General features: G+C 39.6%; 1 protein-coding gene across 1 annotated transcript in view; it reads right to left on the bottom strand.

The window, feature by feature from the left end:
- TMTC1 (transmembrane O-mannosyltransferase targeting cadherins 1) overlaps positions 1-26377 on the bottom strand; it is a 226651-nt gene that overhangs the window by 11849 nt on the left and 188425 nt on the right. The window contains exons 13-18 of the mRNA XM_036456258.2: positions 20659-20767; positions 6761-6863; positions 4337-4472; positions 3471-3615; positions 2443-2580; positions 759-881 (exon numbers count right to left, since the gene is read on the bottom strand). Coding sequence (XP_036312151.1) covers positions 759-881; positions 2443-2580; positions 3471-3615; positions 4337-4472; positions 6761-6863; positions 20659-20767 — 754 coding nt within the window. The remainder of the gene's footprint in view (positions 1-758; positions 882-2442; positions 2581-3470; positions 3616-4336; positions 4473-6760; positions 6864-20658; positions 20768-26377) is intronic.

Raw genomic sequence — 26377 nt, forward strand, 5'->3', positions numbered from 1 at the left:
ATGTCTGGTATCTGTAACATTTATACTCGTAAACGTCTTTTTTATTTCAGGTTGGGCATCAGCTGTACTCCAGAGCTATTGGACACCTGTAAGATACATCACACTGTATTTATTTTATTTTATTTTTTCCATCATACTATGTGTAGAACTCAGAAGAAATCAGACCCTTTGCGCAAGGAGAAGTGCAGCCTCACTGGGGAGCCAAAATGCATGCACACAGCGCACACGGGGGCTAGTGAAGTGAGCAAGAAAGTTCTGAATGCTACAACTTAATAGATGTCCTGCTCAAATGACTGGTGGAGACATAAGTGCTTCAGCATTCAGTGGCGTCACAGTCACTAGGAGAAAGGATGGCCCAGAGAGCTTCCTGAGGGAGGAGGACCCAGGCTGTGCTGGTGGATGAGTGGGAATTAGCACGGGGAGGGAGTGGGGGTGGTACAAGGACATGTGGATGGGCCCAAAGCTATTCAGGCACCAGTCCAGCTGGAAGAGATGGTATTAAATACAAACAGAGAGAGAAAAGGAGAGAGAGGACAGAGAAGGAGAGAGACACAGAGAGAGGGAAGGTAAAGCTGATATAAGGGCAAAATATAGAATGCTCCATACAACAAGTTAAAGATGATAGTTCAGCAAACAATGCAGAGGTATCACAGGATTCTGAATAGTCAAAAACCAGAAGCTCAATTATAAAAATTAATCAGAAGCTTCACAAATATGATTCATGAATTCAATAACTTAATTTGACTAAGTGTTTGTACCTCAAAAGCTTTGTCCAGAAGGTTCTGCTCTCTTAGTTGGTTTCCTTTTGTGAAAAAAAGTTCGGAAATGACCTTCGGGTCCTTTGGTTTCAGCTGGAGAGCCTTGTCTATAGCACTAAGTGCCTGCATGGGTTGGAAATTAAGACAGAATAAATGTAGATTTATTTTCTTTTTTCAAAAATTTTCCAGGTCTTTTTATTTTTTATTACATTTTTTTTATTGATTTCAGAGAGGAAGGGAGAGAGAAAGATCAATGATGGGAATCATAGATCAGCTGCCTCCTGCACTCCCCCACTAGAGATGGAGCCCACAATCTGAACATGTGCCCCTGACCAGACTCGAACCCTGGACCTTTCAGTGTGCAGGCTGACACTCTATCCACTGAGACAAACTGGTTAGGGCTACTTTTTGTTCTTATGAACTAGCTGGGGTGGTGAGTGACGATCAATTCCTCATTCTCTCTAATGTTCTCATCGAGAAACAATTTAGCTCTGATGAAGTGACTTCCTTATGCTCCAGGTTTCCATTTATATTAGTGACAATGACAAGTCCCTGAATCACTTTACAGGGAGGTTGTGTGATCTTGTTGAAAGAAAACAAAATATTTCCCTGACTGTGTGCCCATCTGAACCCTCCCACAGCCTCTGCTTCGGTATCTGGTGCTAACTCTGCCCTTACTATGCACTACTCCAGCCCATGTAGCCAGAGATCTCTTCGAAGCACACACCTGATGGTGTTGCTCTTCTGCTTAAAACCCCAAGGCTTCTCTCAGGATAAGAAACAAGACTTTTGTCCTGATTCCAAGCCTTCAGGTCTAGTCTCCAACATACTCTGCAGCCACCTGTTACACTGCACCCTGCTCCCTCATGCCCATCCCTCATTCAGGCTAATGGCTGTTGCCACAGGGCTTTTGCATGTGCTTTTTTGCCTGGAATGCTCTTCACTGCCCACCTTTTATCTAATAATTCCTATTCATTACTGGGCCCTCAACTTCACATCACTCTGCAGGGAAACAGACCTCCAATACCACTCAGGTCCCCCGATTATATCTTTATTAGGGACCATGTCATTCTTCATGACATTGCTGAGCGCAGCCATAATTCTACTACATTGATTTTGTGATTACTTGTTCAATCTGTGTCTCCTGTAAACTCCTGTCTACTGTAAATTCCATGAGGACAAGGGTGATGATTTTTTTTTTCCTTTTTGGTCATACCACTTTATTCCTGGTGCCTACTACAGTGTTTGACATATAGTAAGTATCAATCAGTATTTTGTTAAATTACTTCATGAATTTACAGGCTATATAAAATGGAGAGAAACAATAACAGGGTTAATGACCTGCCTTACAGGTTTGTTGTAAGGATTGTATAAAAAATATTTAAAGAACATGGAAAACGATAAAGTATACAAATGTTAGTCTTTACCTTTCCTAATATTAGCTGAAAACAAATGGAAATAATACCATATAAAAATCTTCAGACCAAAAATGAGCCAGGCACATATGTCAAGGGGATGATATCTTAAGAGTTAAAGGGATATCTGTGAAAAGCACCCATAAGATCGGGTATGCCAACTGATGATATTCAAGACAGCTCAGCCTTGTTACTGTGCAGCCTGGAGCCCATTTAGGGGGTCCCCACCTTCTACCCACGAATCCAAGAAACTCCAGTGTCCTCTCTACCTTGTCGTGCTGCTCCTGCTTGCTGTAGATTGCTGACAGCAGGCGATAGCATTCGAGGCATCCGGTGTCCTCTGACACAATGTGATTGGTCATCCTTTCAGCTTCTTTCGTCTGACCCATCATGGCCAAAACCTGAGCCTGCAAAACCACACAGACCTTGGCTTAGAGACATTTCATCATTACCGTTTCAAATAAAGCATCCTGGAGTGGAGGCATTGGGAAACACCCTAGACAACAGTGCCAAGCATCTGTTTGTGGCACAGAGAGGGGCAACATGCCACAGCATTGAGGCTTTACCTTTTGTTGCTTGCTTATTCATGTATGTGCATGCATTTCCATGTGAATGGCGGGAACGTTAAAAATATCCAATGAAATGACTTGTGCCTTTTTAAAAAGTTGACTAACTATGTCAAAAGAGAAATGATTTCCTGTGTTTGTGACAAGGTAAGTTTCATGTGCTCAAAATCTAAGGAAAAGAAGTATGGATCCAAAATTGAAATAAAAAAATGTTGTTGTTAATTTCATTGACTTTGAAAAAAAAATACCGTAGTTATGTTTGAGTGTCCTTATTCTTAGGAATTATATGCTGACTATTTAGAAATCAAGGGAATGAGACCTTTGGCTCAGGAAAAAATGACATTTATTAATAATATTTATATGCACGTAATACTTGCCTAAATATGCACATGTATACAAATATGCCATACACACATACATATATACACGAGAAGGTGGTAAAAAGTGCATAAAAATGCTGAAAACAGATCAATCTGGGTGAAAGAGGATATGGGAATTACTTATATTCTTGCAAATTTTTTCAAGTTTAAAATTATTTCCAAACAAAAATTTAAAAGTATTCTTAGTATCCATGTCTTGTGTAAATGGCTCTAACAGCGGTTAAATGAATATTCATAACATAGATATAGTATAGCAATTCCGGTTCCCATTCTGAGCCTACTGACTGCAGCTCCCTCAACTGCAGACTCTGCGTCTGCTCCCAGCCTCATCTGCTTAGCCCACGCACTCACCAGGGCCAGACGGAGCTCCCGGTGAGAAGGTTGAAGCGCTGCAGCTTCCCGGTAAATCTGCAAGGCCTCCTCGTATCGGCCGGTGTTGTAGAACAGTGCTCCCAGAGGCGACAGTGTCTCTGCTTTGCGTGCCACCTTCAGGGCGCTGAGTTTTAAGAAAGGTGAATTAATGCTTTTCTTCTCATGGGCACATTTCCAAAGGTCAAAACTTAGGGATGGTTGTGCAGGTTTGAGATTTTGTGCCAATATGATCTCTGTTTTTATATCAAGAAGAATGTTTAAAGAACATCGCAGTGCCATTCTCTTGACTATATGAACAGCTCTAGTGGCTTAACAGGGTGGTACTGAGCCTCCAGGGTCTATTCCATCAATGGTGATAGACTTGTGATGTGTGCATAATATTTCATTTATATCCATTTTTGAAACTGCTATTGGTGTGTTGGGTTGCAGCCCATCACTTCAGAAAACAGTGGGAGTTAAATTCCAACCTTGGTTTAGCACCATGTTCTAACCAGCAGGCAAGAAAGCCATTAACTGGGATATCACCGACAGCGTTGCACTGTTCTCTTTGGCAATAAGTATCTGTATTGCCTGCACTGGCAACATTTGTTAGCATTGTGATAATATACCTGTCCCAACGAATTAAAAATTGGATGCTGTAGTCAATAATATCATGACCACAGCCCAGGGACAGGTGGTTACTAGCTTTATCGTGGTGGTCACATTGTAAGGTATATAAATGTAGAATCACCTAAAACTAATATGTCAACTGTACTTAAAAAAAAATAAAAAAAACATTTTTTTAAGTTGATGGGCAATTACAGAGGTCTTAGGGTGACTTATAAAATGGAAGGGACGACGTTTACCGTTTGTACCACTCTTCAGCCATGCTGTTGTCTCCCAGAGACCGGTAGAGCCTCCCCAGGTTCACCATGGCCACATCATGACTCGGGCTAAGTTTGATGGCCTGTTGGTAATGGGCCACCGCCTTCTCAGGAGAGCCTATAACCAGAGGTGCAGAGTAAGAGCAGAACATGCCTTAATTATAGAACACAAAGGGGTTTACTTTCTCTTCTGATGTAGATCATTCTTCTTACAGAGCCATGCCGTCCATTATTCAGCGTGTGAATTACTGCGCATTCGGGATTCTTCTCCTTGCCACTGCCTAACTTCGAGCCATTTATTCATTCCCATTTCCAATGAAATTAACAATAAAAAAACCAACAGAAACTGTTAGGCACATTCTTGCACCCCATTATGCTCTGTTTGGGGCTCTTGTGCGCCCCCTCCACCCCCCATAGTGATTTTCCTGTAATTCTCATTATAGGTTTCATGATTAACAGCCTTTGGTTTCCAACAAACAACCTAACCCAGTTTCCAGGGACTGCCTCCACCAGGCCTCCCCACCTGCACCTGGTCCCACCGGTTACTCTGATTGATCCCTTATAAGAGACATAAATATCTCATTCCCCCTACGCTGCCCTGCTGATGCCATTTTGGCCTCAGCCCTCTGCTAGCAAATATAACAATAAATCTATAATTCATAATTCTTTACCTCTTTTGGCCTCATGCGTTCTTTCTTCGGTGACCCTAACAAAAACTAAAACCTATCTCTTTTAATATATATGTTATATATTATTAATTTTAGTCAAAGTGTTTTCTGGCCATTACCTTAGCTAATATGATGTGTTGAGATTATTAGTGGTTGTTATTTATAAAGATATGTTGCTACTCATTATGCCAAAACATGGAATTGGCTATTATAGAAAGAAAACTGTCCTGAAGCAATTTCTAAGGGTCTGTCTCAATTACTATACTATAGCATTACCCTGAAACACTGCTTTAAATAAGCATTTATTGCAGGAAGAGATTAACAAAAAAATTTATATGCATATATGCATAACCCATGGACACAGACAATAGTGTAGTGAAGGCCGGGGGAGGGGGTAGGAGTGGGTTGGAGGGGGGCAGTCGGAGGAAAAAGGGGGCATCTGTGATACTTTCAACAATAAAGAGAAATTAAAAGTAAATAAACAAATTAGCATGTATTAGCTGTACCTAAAAAATAATTTTTAATCACATATTTTTGAAAGATATTTATTTTAAAAAATAATGCCACCTGGCATCTGTCCAATACATGGTAAATTTTTAAGAAAATATATTTTATTAATTTCCCACAGAGAGGAAGGGAGAGAAATATATAGAGAGCTAGAAACATTGATGGGAGAGAAACATCGATTGGCTGCCTCCTGCACACCCGCTGCTGGGGATGTGCCCGCAGCCAAGGTACATGCCCCTGGCCGGAATCGAACCCAGGACCTTTCAGACTGCAGGCCGATGCTCTATCCACTGAGCCAAACTGGTTTCAGCTATTACTATTATTATTATTTATTATTTATTATTATTATTATTATTATTATTATTATTATTATTATTATAATTATTATGTTGCTTATGAGCCAGTAGGTGGCACTACAAAACCATTTTACATGAAAAATATGGCAAGTTTCTTAGTGTATCACAATGTAAATTTATGTTCTCTAAAACAGAAGAATGTCCAACATCCTTCAAAATAAAACCCTTCTGAATATTTCATACTGACAAAATAATTAAAATTAAATTTTATTGCAGGGCATGTGGCAGGCAGTATAATAGTCAATGGGAACCAAGTAGTGCTTTTGCATTAAATTCAAATGTCTTTTTATCTTTATTGTGTTCATAACATGCCAACAGTCATAAAGAAAACAGAATCCCAGCTCCAAGAAGTTTCGCATTAAATAGGATGGAGTAAGTGTACTTTACATAGCACTGTCATATAAGAATACTTTATCAATTACAATAATACAGTTTCTATAACGTATACCACACCAGAAACAATAAAACAACTCTGGGTTTTTAAAAAAAAATCAGTTGCAGAAAAGTATTTACCATCTGCCAGTAACTAGATTTAGAGCAGGTTATACATCATTGTAGAGGAACATTTCATTATCACAGATTTATAAACTTGTATAAATGGTACTCAAAGAAGAGCTATTAAATCATCAAGACTACTTCCTGTCTCCTGGGGAGTTTTCCCTAGAGATATGATTATGAGGACTGGGCAGTTTCATTGAACGGAGCCTGAAGATTTAGGTAAATGACAGCTCCATGGCTCACTGTGACTGTCAGTGGAGTGAGCATCCTGCCAAGCCCAGTGAATTTTACTTCGGAGGCATTATTTGGGTGGTTGCCATTTTGCTCTAGAGAATTATCTAATCTCAACAGAACAGATTCTCTCTAATTTCACTTACCAGTATCAACTAAGAAAACTCCATAGTTGTTGTGTAAGTCTGAGCTATCTGGACAGTTCTTTATTCCAGCCTGGTACATTTCTTCAGCTTCCTTAAATCTCTCCTTTGCAAGAGAATAAAGAAAGATAAATGACAAAGTTGAAAGAATTAACAACAAACTGAATAGTAGAAGTGAGAAAAGCAGGAAATAATTTACTGGGCACCTACGATGCAATAGGCACTGAGATCAACATGAGGTATTCTTCTTAATTAAAGTCAATAACTGCATACACACCTACAATCCATACCTGTGCTTAGTTCCTTTACGGCAAACAGCTGATGTTTACTGAGAAGTGATATCTGGAAGGACTTGCTAGATAGCGGGAAATAGCCTCAAAATGGTTGTTTGAATGGGATGCTCTCCACCCAGTAAATCTCTGGATGAAAATGGGTGACGCAGCAACATAAGACTACTTCCTAGGTAGCAATCTGACTGGGAGACAGGAGGCCTGGGATAGTTGTCTTCCAACCGCATAGTATACTAGTACTTAGTACTCTTTTTAACTGCACTGTATGGTTTATTTGGAGAGGTTTGGGGTGGGGTGGGGGGAGTGGGAGGAAAGGTGAATGCATATTATGGGAGGCTTTGTCATATCCCTTCTTTATTGAAATATGTATTTTATTTTTAGAATAAACTCATATAATCACTACACCTAATTTTTTAAAAATATTTTTACTAATTTCAGAGAGGAAGGGAGAAGGAGAGAAAGATATAAACATTAATGATGAGAGGCATGCCCTCTACTGGGAGTTAAGCCTGCAACCATGGGCATGTGCCCTTGACCGGAATCGAACCTGGGACCCTTTGGTCTGAAGGCTGACACTCCATCCATTGAGCTAAACCAAATATTTCTTATAGCCTACAAACCATTTGCCACTTTCCTTTATCCAACCTGTGCTTTCCATCTCTAAGTTATTCCCTCCCAACAGGAATATATGTCTCCTCAAAGGCATGCCCGCAACTCCTACCTCTGTGGAAGGGTCCAAGTCAACCACTACATCTCCAATGGATCATGTTCTAATTGCCCTGATCTACTCTCTGAACATTCACGTTAACATACTTTAATAACTCTGATTAGCTTTTAAGCACTCTCCCCCCACAACCACCTTAGATTGTCATGTTACATACAGCTCACAACATATATAGAAGGTAACAGATAATTAATGAATTGATGTTACCCAGGTTCTAACAATTTCTCACAAGTAAACAAGTTCACAGTTCCCTAGTACTGCTGTAAGGTCAGGTGAAAAGAAATGATTTGGTATCAAGCACATCACAACTTTTCCTTTAATATGCTCAGAGCATGAACATTTTCTGTAATTTTATCACAAATTACTACTACCAAACATTCAACCAAATGACAAGGGAAGGTACAGCATCCGTTTTCTCAGACATGACACCTTAAGCTTGTGAATAAAAATGTATTGAGAGCTCAGCAATAAGCCAAGAAGCCTAACTCTGCTTTGACCCAGAAACGTAAAGACAGTTTACCTTCTGTAGAATGACCAAGGCCATTTCTTCGAATTCACACACTGAAGTACCATTTTGGGAACAAAGTTGTGGTTTGAATCTGGCAAATTTCACTTATCTAATCATAGAATCACTAGAGTCCCGATGCATGAAATCTGTGCGGGGAGGGGGGGGGGGGCCCCCGCAGTGGTGGAGGTAGGGTCTGTCAGCCCAGCCTGCACCCTTTCACAATCCAGGACCCCTTGGAGGATGTCCAATCCCAGGGGATGGGGCCAAAACTGGCAGTCAGACATCCCTCTTGCAATCTGGGACTGCTGGCTCCTAACTGCATGCCTGCCTGATCTCCCCTAATCACTCACCTGCCTGCCTGCCTGATCACCTTTAACTACTTGCTGCCTGCTGAATCACCCTAACCACTCGCCTGCCTGTCTGATTTCCCCTAACCACTCACCTGCTTGCCTGATCGCCCCTAACTCCTTTGCCTGCCTGATTCCTCCCAACCTCTTGCTTGCCTTCCTGATTGCCCCTAACCACTCACCTGCCTGCCTGATTGCCCCTAACTCCTCTGCCTGCCTGCCTGATCTCCGTTAACTACTCTCCTGCCTGCCTGATCACCCTTAACCATCTCTGCCTCAGCTCCCACCACAGAGGCTTTGTCTGGAAGGATATCTGGAATGATGTCTGGAATGACATTTGAAAGATCGTTTGGCTGTCTGGTCTAATTAGCATATTATGCTTTTATTATTATAGGTAATCAAGCAAATATAAATATCCATATCGGTGCTAATGCCAGATCTTTAGTTTTATAGAATTTTTAAATATTTTATAAGGCACTTTTACATACACTAACACAGTGTTTCCCAACCTTCTCTCATGATGAGAATCACCTGGTGGAGTTGTTAAAACACAGATTCCCGGATCCCAACTAAGAAGTGCTAAACTAGAATTTTTGGGAACATGTAGGTAAAATTGTATACTTAACTAGTGCTCTAAGACAGATTTTATATACAGAGCACTAAGTTAGGTATGCAATTTTACCTATATGTTCTCAAAAATTCTAGTTTAGCACTTCTTAGTTGGGATCCGGGAACCTGTGTTTTAACAACTCCACCAGGTGATTCTCATCATGAGAGAAGGTTGGGAAACACTGCACTAACATAGTCATGGTAAAAATCAAACAAACCACCAACAACAAACAGTTATTAAAAATACAATAGATGAGAAATAAAAGAATATCAGAGCTGGAAAGAACATTAATAGATACTAATGAATTACCATTTTTAACAAATAGAGAAACTTGGGTACAAAAATGTTTGCCCAAGACCTTATAGCTACAAAGGGACAGAGAAAAACCTAGGTTTTCATTGAACATTCAGGGAATTGGTAACCCCTGAATAAAATAAGTTTCTGGAAATTAACAAGAATGTATGGCATCAAAAGAAACAATTACACTTTTGGATATCCATACATCCATTCCCTCAATAAATATTTCATGAGCACCACCCATGAGCCAACTGTACAGTTGAGACAGAAGAGTGAATGAGACAGACACAATCCTGCCCTTACAGACAATTAAGGGGGATTCAACCAAGAAGGAAACCTTGCAGTGTATGGTGACAGTGTCATAGGAGGGAAAGCAAATGGTGCTTAGGAGGCAATACGAAGTGACACCCACATTTGGGGTTGGATAAGTACTGCACACCCATCATGATCCAAATACCCAAGGATGCTGGTGACCATGAACTCTAGCAGCTGTGTAACTTAAAAGATGTGCTTGAAAAAAATCTACAGCTGCTAGAGACCTTAAAAACATCCTTATATTATAACTAAATTGTGGGAGAGTTGAAAGTCATTTTTCCTGAAAGAAACAAAGTTGATGTCTTCACATTCCAACTTGCTGAAGTCAAATATAACAGTTAACAACAGTTTTCTAGTGCAATTACTGTTTGACCTGATTTAATTTTACTTTCCCTCCCATTTTCTTGCTGCTCCAAAATAGACAAAGAGATCACCTTTTTCATCTCCAACTTCTCTTATGTTTGGCTTTATATGCTGGGTTTCCATTAGAAATTCAATTTTCAAAGACCAAAGAAGTAATGGGATTTAAAAGACTGGGCGTGTTAGAAGCCAGTAATCATACCTCTGTACTCTTGGTAACCCCAAGGGCAGTCCCAGAACTCTGGCTCTATGAAAAATGTCTTCAATATCTGTCTTTCTTTTCCTTTCACTTGACTATAAATTTCAAGGAATGATTAACTCCGTTTATTGAAAAATGAAAGAAGAAAAATACCGCAGAAGAAAAATACCTCCTAGGTATTTATTTAAAATAAATTCAACCTTCTCTGGAAAGACAATGCATTTATCTTAAAAAGTAGTAGTGTTCGATCCCTGAAGCTCCATTTCATGCACCCACTTTTACTTGCCTCTTCTGGCTAGATATCCTGACCTAAGCCTGACCATTCGTAGTATCTACTGATTTGTAAGATCTAGGAGAAATGAACATAGCTATTTCTATTGAATAGAACAACTTTAATTAAAAATGCTTGGGACCCAGAGAATGGGTCTGACAAAAAATACTGTCTGCTGTACATCCGAGTCCCCAGCCAACGGCTGCGCTGCCTCAGCATGAAGTCAGCCTTCTAGGGCAGTGGCTTAACATGGGCTCCTCTCCCAGGCTCTGAAGCTTTTCCATGGAGTGGAAATAAAATGGGCCTTAGGGGAGAAATAAAATGTACTCCACGTCTCCACTTTTCACATGCGGTAATTACCCAACATAGTACGCTTTCTACCTTAAGGGGGGAAGGCAGGAGTGAAAAGTAGATATTTTGAACAAGGAATTCTCTTGAACAAACTGATATGTTTGGGAAACATTTCTAATAGCTCAAGTGCAATAACCAGGAGGACAAGTGGGTTAATGTAGCGATCCTCAACCTTCCTGGTTTTAGGACTCTTTTGCGCTCTGAAAACTACTGAGGACCCAATAGAGCTTCGTTTATGGGGGTTCCAAGTTCTTACCACAGCAGAAATAAAGCTGATAAAATTAAAAATATTTATTAGTTTATTTTAAATGATAATAAACTCAGATATAAGACTTTTTTTGTGTGAAAAATAACCATATTCTCCAAAGCAAAAAAGAAAAAAGAAAAAAATTAGAATAGTGACATTATTTTCTATTTTACTGCAAGTCTTTTTAATGCCAAGCCTAACAGAAGATAGCTGGATACTCATATTTACTTTTATGCTCAATCTGGTTGTTTTTTTTTAGTTGAAGTTCCTCCTGACATATATGTTTTTTAGTTGGAAAAGGGGATATTTTAATATTTTTTTCATGATTGTGGATATATCATGTAGCCTCTAAAAAACGACTGTATGCTCATGAGAAAATGAGAATGAAAAAAGGCAAATTACTTGCTGGTACAATTCTGAAAGCTGCATGGACCTTCTTGGACCTCGGGGTCCTCTGCAAACACTGTGATCAGCTGGCCTGTAACAATGTGTACTTACTATGCAGCGTTACAAGGTGTGGTATTCCGACAATGTGTATGGCCTGCAGAGATGGGAACTAGGGCATTGTCTTCATGCCCTGACATTATGGTCATGCAATCTGAAGTACTTTCGAGAAGTAACTTTCACTCTAGTCAATGACATGAGCATATAGAGTAATAGAGTACCCCCCCTCCCCCATCACCACTACAACCAACATCAACCCAATGACTTTATTTCATTTATTTCTTATTTGGTGACAAAGATGCCTAAAATCCAGGTCTCCTGATAACAAGTCCCAGTGGACTTAGTGCAAACCACATAGCCCCGGTTACCCAATAATATATGGAGGAAGAGCATGGGAAGTACTTGTTGCAATTTTGCTATCCCCTTTTCAGATAGTGATTAAGTCTTGGACAGAGATCTGAGTTCTTGAACAGAGGATAGAAACACACCTACAACATTAAACATGGAGAAGGTTAGAGATCCTCTCCCTTTCAGAAAAGTCATAACTTTATTATGACTAATAAATGACTTTATTTACTATGATAAACCTGGGAAGTTAAGGACCAGTGGAGGTGTTTAAACTCATGTCAGCGACTTCTCTGAGAAATTCTTCAAGACACAGCAGTTTAAAACGTAAAGCAAAGGTGTTCGCTCTCTCACCCTCTTCTTTGCTTTTCCTTTTCATAAAACATTTCTTTCACCTATCAGTCATCAACATGAACATTTATGAGAAGCATGCTATCAATGTTTGATGCCTAATTCTCCTTCACATTCAACTATAAAATGAATCAATGAACTTGGCGATCCTCCACACCACAGAAATGTTAGGTATTTCTCAGCCTGAATTTTCTCATCATCTAGTAAACTATGATCAACACTATCCTGTGACAATTTCAGGTGAGAGAAATATTTTAAAGAGGAAATGCCAAGAATAAAAAGGAAGAAAAAAAAAGTTTGACAAGGGTAAGCAACTACAATTATGCTAAGCGAAATAAGTCAGTCAGAGAAAGATAAATATCACATGATCTCACTCATTTATGGAATATAATGAACAACATAAACTGATGAACAAAAACAGATCCAGAGACAGAGAAGCATCTATCAGACCATCAAACCTCAGAGGGAAGGCAGGGGAGGGTGGGGGGAAGGGGAAAGAGAGCAACCAAAGGTCTTGTATGCATGCATAAAAGCCTAACCAATGGACACAGACACTAGAGGGGTAAGGGCAATGGGGGTGGAGGGGTGGGGTGAGGACACATATATAATACCTTAACCAATAAAAAAAAAAAAGAGTAAGCAACTATTGATATATGGGTATAACTCTATCAGGAGGCCTGAAAAATAGAAAAGAAAAGAAAAACCCACATTTTCTAGAATTACAGCTTTCTTCTTATGCCATTTCATCCTCATTCTTTGCATTTCTAGGCACATGACTTTCTTTCTATGAGAGAAAGACACCTCTACTGTTTTCCACCTCAGAGCTGCACATGGCCAGATAGCTTGTGCTATTCATTTCCCCCTACTCTATAAATTTCCATTTTTATTTTTATAAATTCTTCAGGTGTCAGATTAAATCTGACTCTTTGACCACTTTCCCCACTCCCCACATACCCTTCCCCACATGAGGTTAGGTCCCCTTAACATTTGTACTGGTGCTTTCCCTTTGCCCACTTATCACAACTGTTAGATATTGGGGAGGGAGCCAACAAAGTAACACTTTGTTTAGGGGTGGCCTTACTTTCCAGCTTCTAGATTCCATAAGGATAAGGTGCATCCTTTGCTGCTTCAACTATCTCTCATGGTGGTAGCTAGACGCTAAATAAATGTGAACTGAATAATTAAATCCATGAATTCTTAAAGCTGGGTCGAGTACAAGTTGACTTGGCCACATATGCAATGGTGAAAATACCCCAAAGGGGGCATTTTTAGAAGGACAGAAATTGACCCTGACCCTGTTAATGCTGATCTACACTTCCAACACATATTTTATAGTTCCAATTTTCATTCTTGTATCAGGTGAAGTCATATTCCAAAATACGAGAAAGGAACTATTTTATTTTAAGTGTTATCAAATTAATTAAAAGAGTTTTTCAATAGGCCATAAACCCGGGGCTAGCCATAATTTGCAGCGAGAGTCAGAGTCATAAACAACGTTAATTTTAGTTCCTTTTCTGCTGGTGTATTGCAAGCTATCTAATCTATGGCAAGAATGAGCTGGTTAAAAATGATGGTGGGTCTGTAAATGTTTATCATCCATTCTGGGAAGCTGGAGTTCAGCCAGTTCTGAATGCTAATGGAGAACCAGAGGATAGGAGCAAGCCAGAGACCACCCTGACTTTGAAGAGTTTATTTTTTGTTCTTTTCTTTTTTATGCATGATGCATGAGGGGATTAGCTTTCTTCTGGGTCCTTTTATGTATCTAATTACTATGACAACTCTCCCCATGGGTTTCCTCTATCACTTCTCTTTCTCCCTTCTGGCCCCTGGTATACCCAATCTCATCAACAATGACCCTTACCACAGTCCGGTCACTGGACCCCAGCATCACACAATGAAAGCTGAGGGGGACCAGTTGAGAGATCAGGCTCTAGTCCAGGTCCTGACACTAGTGGTAGGATCTTGAACAGTACTAAATTCTGTCCACCTCACATTTTATATGTAAAATGAAAAAGTTAAAATATACTTTAAGAATTTCTCCTCACTATATCAGTCTTCATTTCCCCATCAGAGAAATCACTTACTCATAATATGGTTCCACTTAATTGAAGTCCTAAATCTATCTTTCCATCCCTGATCTCTCTCGTTGCCATCTGTCCATATGCTATTTTCATTCAAATGTTCCACTAGCATTCAAGATGTGAAGAGTGTACACATGCTGGTGGCAGAGCATATTGGTACCACTCTTTTGGGAAGCAATTTAATGATGTATCCCAAGAGCCATTTAGTAATATATCTTGACAAAACATGCTAATCCTCTCTGATATGGGAATATTTCTAGGAATCCCTCATTAGGAAATGATTCAGAATATTGTTTTTAAAAAGCCGTAAGAAAGATAAAGTTCACACACACACACACACACACACACACACACACACACACACACCAAGACCAACAGCTAGAATATTATTATTCATATTACAATGCATCATTTTGATAAACTGGTATGCAGCCATTAAAATTATATTTATGAAGGCCATTTAGCACCATGAAAATGCATACCACATTATGTATAATTTAAGAGCAAGTGAAAAGAACAGAATACAAATGATATGTTAATGTAAGTATAAAAACAAAATAAGTATATTAAAAAGGCCTGCAGGATATTAAAAAAATGAAAGTACTTGTTGTTTCCAGCTATTATATTATATTGTAGACAAAAGGTATATTTTACTTTCTCTGATTTTTCTACACTTCCCATTATGTTTTTATATTACTTGTGTGACTGGAAAAAAAAAAGTTGAAGTTGGTCTCATTTTCTCCCTTTCTAACATCTTGCTCCTCCCTGGCTTTCCCGTAGCTACGTAGCCATGCATCTTCTCAGTCTTTTAGCACTCTGCTCGGGAGTTCTTACTTTTCTATTTTTCTTTCCTTTCAGCCTCCTCATGCAGACAGTCTCTCATCACAAAGAGATCCTTTTTCCACAGTAGAGGTTAGCCATTCCCACACTTTCTTCCTGAAATAAGGCACCCAATCACTCACACCACCTGAATGCATGAAAAGCCTCCTCCTCACATATATCCACCGCATGGATCGTCTTCCTCACAACTTAAAAAAAACCCATTCCTCAGACATTTAACCTTTGCTTTCTATTATACATCAATTTCAAAAGTGTGCTTCAGTTTGGGCCTTAATATATTCCACCATAGAATGTCTTTTCAAGCTTATTAACCTATTTTTCAAATGCCCCCTTCTCAGATTCTCTAATCTGTCCAAATTTACTTACTACCTTCAGGTTCCAACAGAGTGAGAAATACAACATCAGTCACAGAAAAAAACCTAGAAGGTGGTTTTACTGGCAGTGAGGATAGGAAATGGTGTCAACAGACGGCAGCATACTTACAGTAATAGGAGGGCATACCAAGTGGGTCTTGTTTTTTTTTTCCTTTTTTTTTTTTAAATAGAATCACAAACTTATATTGAGGGAAATATTTTAGAATGAGTCTGACAAAGTATCTCACAACATTCTTGTGTACAGGACTGAGAGAGGTGCGCTAGATGATAATATAATTCAATGAAGTAGCCAAAATTTGAATAACAGTACATAAAAGAGTCTTGGGTAAGACAGAGGTCAACTTGGAGAGAAAATTCTACAGACACACTGTGGGCTTTCTACCTACTACTGATATAGGCAACACTGTTTCATTTAAAAAAAAAAAAAAAAGTAAATTAATACCTAGAACCTATTCTTACCCAATTTGCCAACTGAGATAGCTGGAAAAGGTAGTAAAATTAATGGCATATAAAAGGACTAAAAAGTCTTAGAACACCTGAAGTTTCAGGCTGATATAAAGAAACAAGAGATTAAAGATAGATAAAGATGAATTCGTTCATGCAGGTTAGGAAAAGTTGCCTGCAAAATGAGTGAGACCTGGATTAACAAACCTTCACATTTTTAGGGATTTCTGTGGGATGAATCTCCAATCTGAACCAGAGCATAATGTGGAAGCTAAACAACTAGCATTATTCATTTTAGGGTGTGATGAAATAGATACAGGGAATATCAAGACAGGAAAGTAAGTATTTCTCTTCCATTTGGGAGCCATATTGTCATGAAGAAAACAGATAATCCAGAGGCCAGACAAAGCAACATGATCAGAAGAAAAGGAAAGCATTTAGAAACCAGGGTAAATGAGAAACACGTGGGATTGGATTAGAAAAGAGATAATTAATCTGACTGGTGTGGCTAAATGGTTGAGTGTCAACCCATGAACCTGGAGGTCACAGTTTGATTCTCTGACAGGGCATATGCCAGGGTTGTGGGCTTAATCCCCATTGTGGGTATGCAGGAGGCAGCCAATTGATGTTTCTCTCTCTTCTCCTTTCTAAAATCAATATAAATATATTTTAAAAAATTAAACCATGGATAAGCAAACTGAATATATAAGGCCACTCCAGGCTTCTGCCAGTTTTGAAAAAAAAAGAAAGAAAGAAAGAAAGAAAGAAAGAAAGAAAGAAAGAAAGAAAGAAAGAAAGAAAGAAAGAAAGAAAGAAAGGTAATTAGAGAAGTGACACAGTAATTGTGCTCATAAGCTGGGGTCAAGAAGCTCTCTGTTGCCCTTGGCCTAGTAAGAGCAAATTATAGGACTATGGATGTCAGCTCAGTGCAATAAAGAGTTTTCTAACATTAGCCTGCCCAGCACCTGCCCTGCAACCCTACAGTAAGCACGGCTGTCCATGTGCACAGGTGGCCCAGAAGATAACCTGTGAGAGGAGAGTTTCACAAGTGTGTCTTAAATTGGTCAAGGTTTGCCAATGTTGCTTTCGTATACCCTGGATGTTTGAAACTGCGGAATGCTGTTAAACAAGGTCATGACACACAAAAAATGAATTCATCTTGCTGCCAAAGAATGTGAAACTAGGTGGATTTTCTTCTTATAGTTTCTCTGTGCCTTGCTTATGTATCTGAAGCACCTTTTTATCACTAAAGAACTCAAAACATGAAGACAATATGTTGCGAGAGAGGGAGGCAATCCCGAGTTATATTCATCGGCTTCTCTCTTTGTTGTTAAAATCAACTGCCCAAAAGAGCAGAACAGAGATCCTTCCACTCTTTAAATTACATTTTTTGATCCCACAGCATTTTCCATTTGAACCTAGAATAGGAACCACTGGCAAAAGTTGTGACCTTTGCATGTTAGTAAAGGTATGACCATAGTCACAATGTGGTTTTTGTAAGAATTCTTCATAACTTCAACTATGCAATGACTTTTACATCAACTTGCCATTGTGGTCCACAAAAATATATTTATTGCATAATTGATTTTATTATTTATTATTTTTTAAAATATATTTTTACTGATTTCATAGAGAAAAGGTAGAGGGAGAGAGAGAAACATCCATGATGAAAGAGAATCATTGACTGGCCACCTCCTGCATGTCCCTGGTAGGGAAATGAGCCCAAAACCTGGGCATGTGCCCTGACTGGAATCAAACTGTGACCTCTTGGCTCCTAGGTCGATGCTTAACCATTGAGCCACACCAGTCTGGCAATGCTGCTTTTCTTACAGAAACTTGCAGTTTTGCAAGGAAAATAAACCTCAAAAACTGTTTAAATTATAGTTCAAGGCATTAATTTAATAAAATGTGATTAATTAATATGTGCTTCACAAAAAGTTGTAAGAGCTCCAAAGAAATATAACTCACCATGAGATGGGAAGGTGGAAGAATGTTGAAAGAGGAAGTGGAAATTGACTTGGATCTTGAAAAAGGGAGAGTTGAAGGGAGAGAAAGAAAAGATGCCATTACAGAAAGATGGAACTGTGTGAATTATCTGTACAGAGCTTCCCTAGAACAAAATACTAGGTTATTATTAGTATTTGGTAAGTAATATTGTCATTTATCTTAAGGGCCATTTTCATCAAGAAGAGAAATTTAATGTTTATTAGCTGTTCTGTGAATTGTGGGGGGAAATATGAGTGGGAACTACTAATGAAATGCCTTATTTATTTATTTATTTATTTACTTACTTACTTATTTACACCTTATTATTCCACAAAGAAACTGAAGCAGCTTCCAAAAATATAAAACACACAGTGAATAAAATAATTATTAAGGAACATGTCAATAAAGCCAGGAGTACAAACAGCACATGCAGAAAAGCAGATTGTAGAGTCTGGACTGGTTGTTAGTCAAAGGTAGGGAGCAGGGGATGGGAGAGATTTAACCTTTCCAGTGTTTGCAAGATTTATCATGCATCAGATGAAAAAGAAAACAAAAATCTTGCAATTCAACAGTCTAGCCTTTCCTAATACTGAAACATGAGAGAAATTTCTCCCTCGAGATGTCATAAAGAAGCCACTGAATGCTGGAGGAGGCGCTGGCCTCAACCCCATCCCCGACCTGATGGTTATAATGAGCAATGTCACATGCTCTTCCTCAGGGGAAGACAAAAGCATCATGCTGAGGCACATGCCCAGTCTCCTGGTAATATAAGAGTAAATTTAGAATATGTGCCAGATTGGAGGGACTCTATATTCATCAGTTCATACTAACTCATCTATTTACTCAAAATGTATTGATTGCATGCAAGGTGACAGAGGTAGGGAGATAACCATGAATAAAACCCAACAGCCATTCTCATGGAGTTAAGTATCCTGGGGGTGGGAGAAGGATCACAGACAAATAAATACATGCGAGTTGGTGGTAAGCCCTATGGGGAAAAGAAAGGCAAGGTAAGGTGATAGAGAACAAGACGGGCAGTGTGAGATTAATATTTAGAACGGTTAGTCACAGACAACCTCTCTGATATGGTAATGTCTGGGCTAAAACCAGCATGACACAGGGAAGGTAAGTATGATATGAGAGAAAAGTGTTGCATGCAAATGGAACAGTTAGTGCAAAGGTTCTGAGTGAGAAGCATGCTCGGCAAGTCTGAGTAGCTGCAAGATAGCCAGCTACTCAGTCATAGGTAGGGTGAAGGCCTTCTTATCAAAGTAAAGGACGCAGGATGAGGTGAGAAAAGGGAATCATAATGGAACCAATGATTTCCTCAGAAAATCCCTACTGTGTCTGTTTCAGTATAAGCCAAAGGCAGCTGAGGTCTGCCAGAGTATATCATAGAATATCACCGTCATCATTTTAGCTTAAAATATTGTGCTAAAGTCTGCATTAAAATCACCCATTATAGACATGGGCTTTTTGCTAAAGCCCACTTACATTATATGTAGAGTATTAGAGCAAGACAACTAACTAGCCTTATCATTTCTGATACTTAAATATTCATAGAATGCTTTAATTTTATTTCCCAGTGAAACCTGCAAATTGAACCTCTATGAACTTGACATGCAGTACCAAGCCATTCATTACATTTAAGCCAACTGAGGGTTCAGGGCATCTTTCAAAGATGCAGAGTTTGATTTTAAAGACAATCTGGCAATTGCATGATAGCCGAACCTACTGTCTATCAAGGGCACTTAAGTGTGTCAACAAAACTTATCATCATTTTAGAGAAGACAACTGACATTTGTTTCCCCACAGCAGGGGGCAGGCATTCAGGACATTGAAAAGTGGTACCAAATCTCTTAGACACCGGTGAGAAGGAGGGAATGAGATACCCCTCTTTGATGCCGAGAGAAATACTGTCTCAGGAGCCTGTCCCGTAAGCCTCTGTGACCTTCTAACTGATATTAAGACACTTGGTCTATAAAATGAGTGGTAATTGACTCCATATTGACTTTAGAGATCTCAGTACATTAACAATTCCCCAGAAAAATGTGACAAGTAGATAGTAATAAAACCAGCACATACTGTGCATTCTTCTTGACATCTTTTGTCTCGAAGTGATAGAGAATATGTCAAAAGGCCTATTATGAACTTTTTTTTTAACTTTCACCTGAGGATATGTTTTTATTGATTTGAGAGAGAGAGAAAGAGAGAGAAACATTGATTGGTCACCTCCCGTATGTGCTCCTCCTGGGAATCAAACTAACAACCATCTGGTGTATGGAATGAAGTTCCAACCAACTGAACCACCAGGCCAGGGCATAATGGACCATTTTCGTCTAAAGACTACCTCCACCAATCAGAGAATATTGGAGTGAGAATACTACATTTGAAATTTTTGTTAAGAAGAAAACTGACACAGAGATTAGCTGTCCAATATGAGCTTATAAACTCAACCATCAGTAGCAAAACTCTGTAGAAAAAAAAAATTATGTGAAATGAAATGGAAACAATCACCTGCTCAGCCAGTAATGAAGCAAGGCTTGAATACGCATCTGCAAAGTCTGGACCATATCGAATGGAATCTTTCAGCAAAGTGACAGCCTCTTCTTTTTTCTCCTGGGACCTGTAGAGTACAAGAGGGAGAGGGGACATCTTTTAATAAAACTTTATTTAAACCTTCTGATTAGACTTCAAGATCTGTTAATGTTAACAAGGATTAACGGATTCACTCAGGGTATCATTGAAAATGAATTGAACTAACACTATCTTGAGTCAACAGCTTCTATCTCTGAATTCTTGGAACAAGATGTTAAGACGTAAATGCTGCTGCAGATTATTCAGTGATTTATTTACCTTCTACATCCTGCTGTGCACTTTTGGGGAGTTGTTATTTCATATCTCACAAGTGTGTTAGCCAGAAAGGTAAGCCCTCAGAGCAGCAATGTGGGACCTTCCCTGAGTGCACGGGAACCGTAACTAGGCTGTGGAAGATGACTTGAGGCCCTCTAGTACCAGCTGCATCGCTGCGGACCAGGTGCCTTATGGGGGCTGAGCCACACCACCTATCGGGGACAAGCCAGCCAAACTGCCCATGTCAGTCTTTGTTTTTCTAAGAGAGATACATTTTTTACACATAGCTTATAAAATGACTATGGCTGGCTAAGAACAATCGGCTATGTTATCATATTTTGATGCAGAATTGAGGCTGCATCTGTGTTCTTCATTTTAATCTTCTCCCAGGGATTGTGCTTCTGGTTCATAAAGGACTCAAGGCCCCCATGTTATTCCCATTATTTGGGGTGAGAGTTCTGTCTCCTATTAGTGCCTTGGGGAGACACTGGGTTGTTTTCTTGATATCAATATATTTGAAACAAAAAAATGTACACAGGCAATGATCAACTTTGCTGCTAGTACAGTTTCACAAACACTGATCCCTTGCTAAGTGGTAGATATTGTAACTGGCAAAAGAAGAGGAAGGAAGATTGGAACTCCTGGAACTACAGAGTACAAAGCCAAAAGGTCCCTCTATCTTTCCCCATTACCAATGCTGAATCATGTGCCTATGTCCTTTCTATTTAGAATCAACAATTGTTTCATCAGCAATGAATATCTACCATATGCTCTGGTAAATTTTCACATAACATTATTAATTTTATTCTTACAGCAATCCCATGCAGCAGGTATTAATGTCTTATTATACTAATTTTTCTCTAATGAGAACATTTAGATGCAGAAGAGTCAGGTGACTCATCATATTCACATAATCCATCTTCTGAGTCAAGAGCCAGTGCTCGTCTATCACACCACTCCTGCTTCTTCTCTCTACTCATAAATCTACCTCTGTGACCTTGCTGCTCCACATGTGATTCATGGACCAGGATCACCAACATTACTCAGGAGCTTGTTAACAAGGCAGAGTCTCAGGCTCCAGCCAGACCCATTGAATCAGAGCCTGCACTTACAACAGACTCTTGGGGAATCTGTACCCATGCCGAAATTTCAGCATCACTGCTCCATGAATTATCTAAGGCAGCTTCAATCTCAGGAGGACAAAGCTCTACAGCGGGAAAACTAATATTGACTCCTTGTGTCCGAGTTCCAAGTGTTAGAAGCAGCATATCACAAGGTGATTTTACCTAGAAGATAGTCTTTTATCACAGACCTTGAGAAATATAAAAGTCATGTTTCCAGCACAGACCTTGCATTTAACTATTCAATTTGGCAAACATTTATCACTGTCTCTATGTGTTTTAGCTATTTCCCAAGGGAGGTGGCTGTCCGTCACATCCTCCCTTTATTGGGTTCTAGCTCACTCCTACTGGGCTCCTCTCAATGCAAAATATCAAAGTGTGACACCGTGTCCTTCAGTAGATCGTCCTTGGGATGTGGCTTGAAAGTTGCATGGTTATAAAAGAGCTGCATTACAGCTCTCTTGGTGCTGCTTTTCCTGTTAATTCATTTAGTCAACAAACACTTAAAGAGTGCCCAAAAGACTCTATAGAAGTGCACATGTATACTTACTCCCGTGTTTCTATTCTAAAACATTTCTTGAGGTATTCTTCCAGCGGCACAACTTTTTAAATAAAAATTTATTTTTTTTAATCCTGGTAATTTTACTATTGATTTCATGGCTAGCAGAACTCTTCCTCCAAGGATTTTTTAAATCTTTATTAATATTAATTTGGAAATCCTCTCCAAATCCAAAGGGGGATATGGACTAAGGAAATTAAGGCTGAAAATTAAGTCCCTCAGGACATAATTTAGCTTGGATAGTCTTCAAGATCTGCAGGAGGCAAAAAACCACACGCAACAATTTGATAATAAAATTTAATGATTTTCCATTTGTCATGCCTCATATCAGTTCGAATGGCAATGCAAGCCTTTTATACAAGAACACAGTGAGATTAATTACCACTGAATACAGTCTATGAACCTGTATACCTAAGGTCATCCATTAACATTCTTGTGACACAATAGAAAAGTTAGCATCAAGGTTCTTTATAGGGAATGTGGATCCTTTATGAAAAACTGCATTTCTGTGAATCTCTCAAGGGACTGATTGACACTTTCAGGAAACCTCTGTATTTCTCAATTTTGTTAGTATATGAGCACTGCAAGATGTTTAACCAGCTCACAGCATGGTGGCCTCATCAGAGTTCACAAACATGTAACAAAACCAGAAACCACACATATGCTACCTTTTTTATAGTTTGCTTTTCTTTTTCTATCTCCATAACAAAGTAGATGGTATGGGAGTCACTGTGAGAAGTCCTATCCTGGCCTCCAAGGGGCAGCTGCTCTTTGTTCTTCAGCTCAACATTCTAAGAAGTAACTGGGCCCCAGATTATTTTTCTCTTCCAAGGTCCTGGCAGGCACAGCATGCATTCCCAATACTGTGCCCCATGGCAGGGTGTAAGCCTGTGTATCAGTGAACGTGCCAACCAGGCAAGTTTTTCAAGCTTCATCTTTCCCAACAGTTGTTTGCTGCACATGTACCCTCTGCTAAGGACAGAGTGATTCCTTTGCACCATTCATTTAAATTCCCCTTTAAGTGGTATGAATTGGGCATAATTATCTTTATTCTCAATGCTAGCAATCACCACCCCAACAATACAAAACTGAGCTTTGGAGAGCTCAAGTGGTTTGTGCACGGCTCACAGCTACACCAGGCCCATGCTCTGCACTTTCGTGTCCACTCTCTCACATGCCGTGCACTGTCTGTGACCACTTTTAAATCCCTTCATGGACAGGACCCATGTCTTATTCATCTTACTTGCTTCTCCTATCCCAGGGATCTGCACATAATGGAAATTCAAGAATTGCTCAATTATTTTTTAAAGGCCATCGTTTTACTATTTTCTTTAGTCCTAGATTTTTTTGTACATCTCCTGAAATAAACTTCCCAATATTCTAATAAAAATTTGACAGTTGAGGATAATATAATACATTTTATAGCTCTTTCTACACCTCATTCAATATTATAGAAGTGATTCTAAGGAAGGCAGAAGTACCCAAGGCTTGGAATCATAAAAAAAAAAAAATTATAAGTTTAGTGTCCATTTGTTGAGCACTTCTTACTTACTAAGCACTGCTAAGCAGCTTCTCTACCTTAAATATATATAGCAGTTAAAAGCACAGACTCAAAAACCAGGACTGGGTTTGGACTCTACTACCATTTGCTAGCTGTTTCTTTAGGCAAATTATTTAACCCCCTGTGTTTCAGGCTCATAGTAGGTACTGTGTATATTTTGGCTTTTATTAACTCATTTAATGTTTCTTTAAAAATCACCCATTAAAACCTATCTCTCCCTTCCTTAAAATTAATTTTTAAAACGAGAAGAATGCGGTGTTTTTGAAAATCCCTCAAAAGTAATATGCGTTCACATTTTAAACATCCACAAAAATTTAGGTTAGATACTGGAGTGATATTAGATATCTGATGTCACAATTGATTTTTAATATGATAATCATCATTAAATTCACCAACAAACAGCACTGTACGAAGTGTAAAATAACACCAGTAACAAACCGAGGCATTATCCTGGAAACCTCATTCCAAGGCAAACACTGGGCTGAGGAGGCCTAAATGGCAGCCCACAGTTCAGAGTCCACTCAGCAGGGGGCGAACCCACCCAAAGCAGTGCGTCTTGTGTGATCGCTAAGGGCAGGAAAGAATCAGGAGCAATTCTGAGCCTCTCCTTCAGCTAAGCCAGGAAAGCTTCTTAGAAAGGAAAGGCTGAAGCAGTTATTTCCAAGTAAAAAGGCATAACAAGAGAGGCAGACAATTTCAGATGGACACAATGAAACTCCTTAATAGTGGGAATTACCTGTGTATTCTGACAGCACAGACCACCGCAGGGCTAGCAGGAGACAGTGATAAAGCTTCCCAGTGCATTTGCTGTGGCTCTAGAAGAAGCTATTTGGGGAAATCAGTAGCCCATTGTTGATGTGAACCCCATCTACAAAGAGCTACTCATTTACACTGAATCGACAGGTCCATGCCAAACGGGGAAATAGAGAAAGACCATGTGCTTCTGAACTGACCAAGCATATGATTTAGGTAACCAAGTCCACAGGCTGTTTCTCCGAATTCAATGGAAAAAGCTTGAAGGAAGGAATCCATGACTGGCAAACAAACTGACCAAATCAATCTCAGTACATACCCCCGTCCACTTAGCCATGGGCACACTTTCTGTGGAATCAAAGGGGCACGGAATCCCTTAGGAAACCCATGTCACACTAAGCATCCTGAGGACACTCAGAGCTTTGGTTAGGGGTTCCATTGGCACTGACAGGACTGTCAGGGACACCTGGGTAAGTGAGGGAACTAGGTGGGAGTAAGACTGCTCCAGGGTTAAGTAATGTCTCTTGTCCTCAGCATCCTGCACTTCCTTGTCTCCTAAATGAGCCACCAACTGATGACTGATTATCCTCCAGGACCTAAAATATTTCATCTTCACTTTCCTGTGGGTCAACAGTTCTCAAATTTTAGTGCTTAAAAATAATTTAAGTGTTTGGTAAAATGCAGGATCCCAGATCTTATAAGATACGGTAGGTCCTAGGTAGGGACCTGGAATCAATATTTAAATAATTGATATATATATATGATTTCAGAAAGGTAGAAACATCAATGGTAAGAGAGTATCATTCATCAGCTGCCTCCTGTAGTCCCCTACTGGGGACTGAGCTTGCAACCCGAGCATGTGCCCTGACAAGTGCTCCTGACCTCTTGGTTCATGGGTTGACACTCAACCACTGAACCACACCAGCAGGTCAGTGTTCTTAATAAACCCTTCAGGCAATTCTGTTGAAGGTGGTCTTCAGTCTGTGCTTTAAGACACTGACTATCATGAGGGATTTGCCTGATCAATTGATCCTTGATGGAAGGCTAAACGCCACAGGATTAAGAAAGCTTAAAAAGAGAGGGAGAGAGAAAGAAGACATCCTGGGACAATCTGAGCCAAAGAGAAAGGTCACAGTGGCCAGCTGATCGATACCTCTGGTTGGCCAACGATGCGGGGAGGCTGGAGGTAGAGGGGAACACTGGGGAGCACTGCAATGGGAGGAAGCAGCTTTCCCTCTCCTAGAAGCTCTGCTGTGAATGTCCTCTAGTTTACATCCAGGTCCTAGCTCCAGTGCTATCCATATAGTCATCCTATATAAATAAAAAGCTCCTATTATGCTGCAAGTAAAATCCCGCTCTCTTTAAGTTTCCCCGGGGAACTTCCAAAAG

The sequence above is a fragment of the Pipistrellus kuhlii genome, unplaced genomic scaffold (genome assembly GCF_014108245.1).
Source record: "Pipistrellus kuhlii isolate mPipKuh1 unplaced genomic scaffold, mPipKuh1.p scaffold_m20_p_3, whole genome shotgun sequence".
Taxonomy (NCBI): domain Eukaryota; kingdom Metazoa; phylum Chordata; class Mammalia; order Chiroptera; family Vespertilionidae; genus Pipistrellus; species Pipistrellus kuhlii.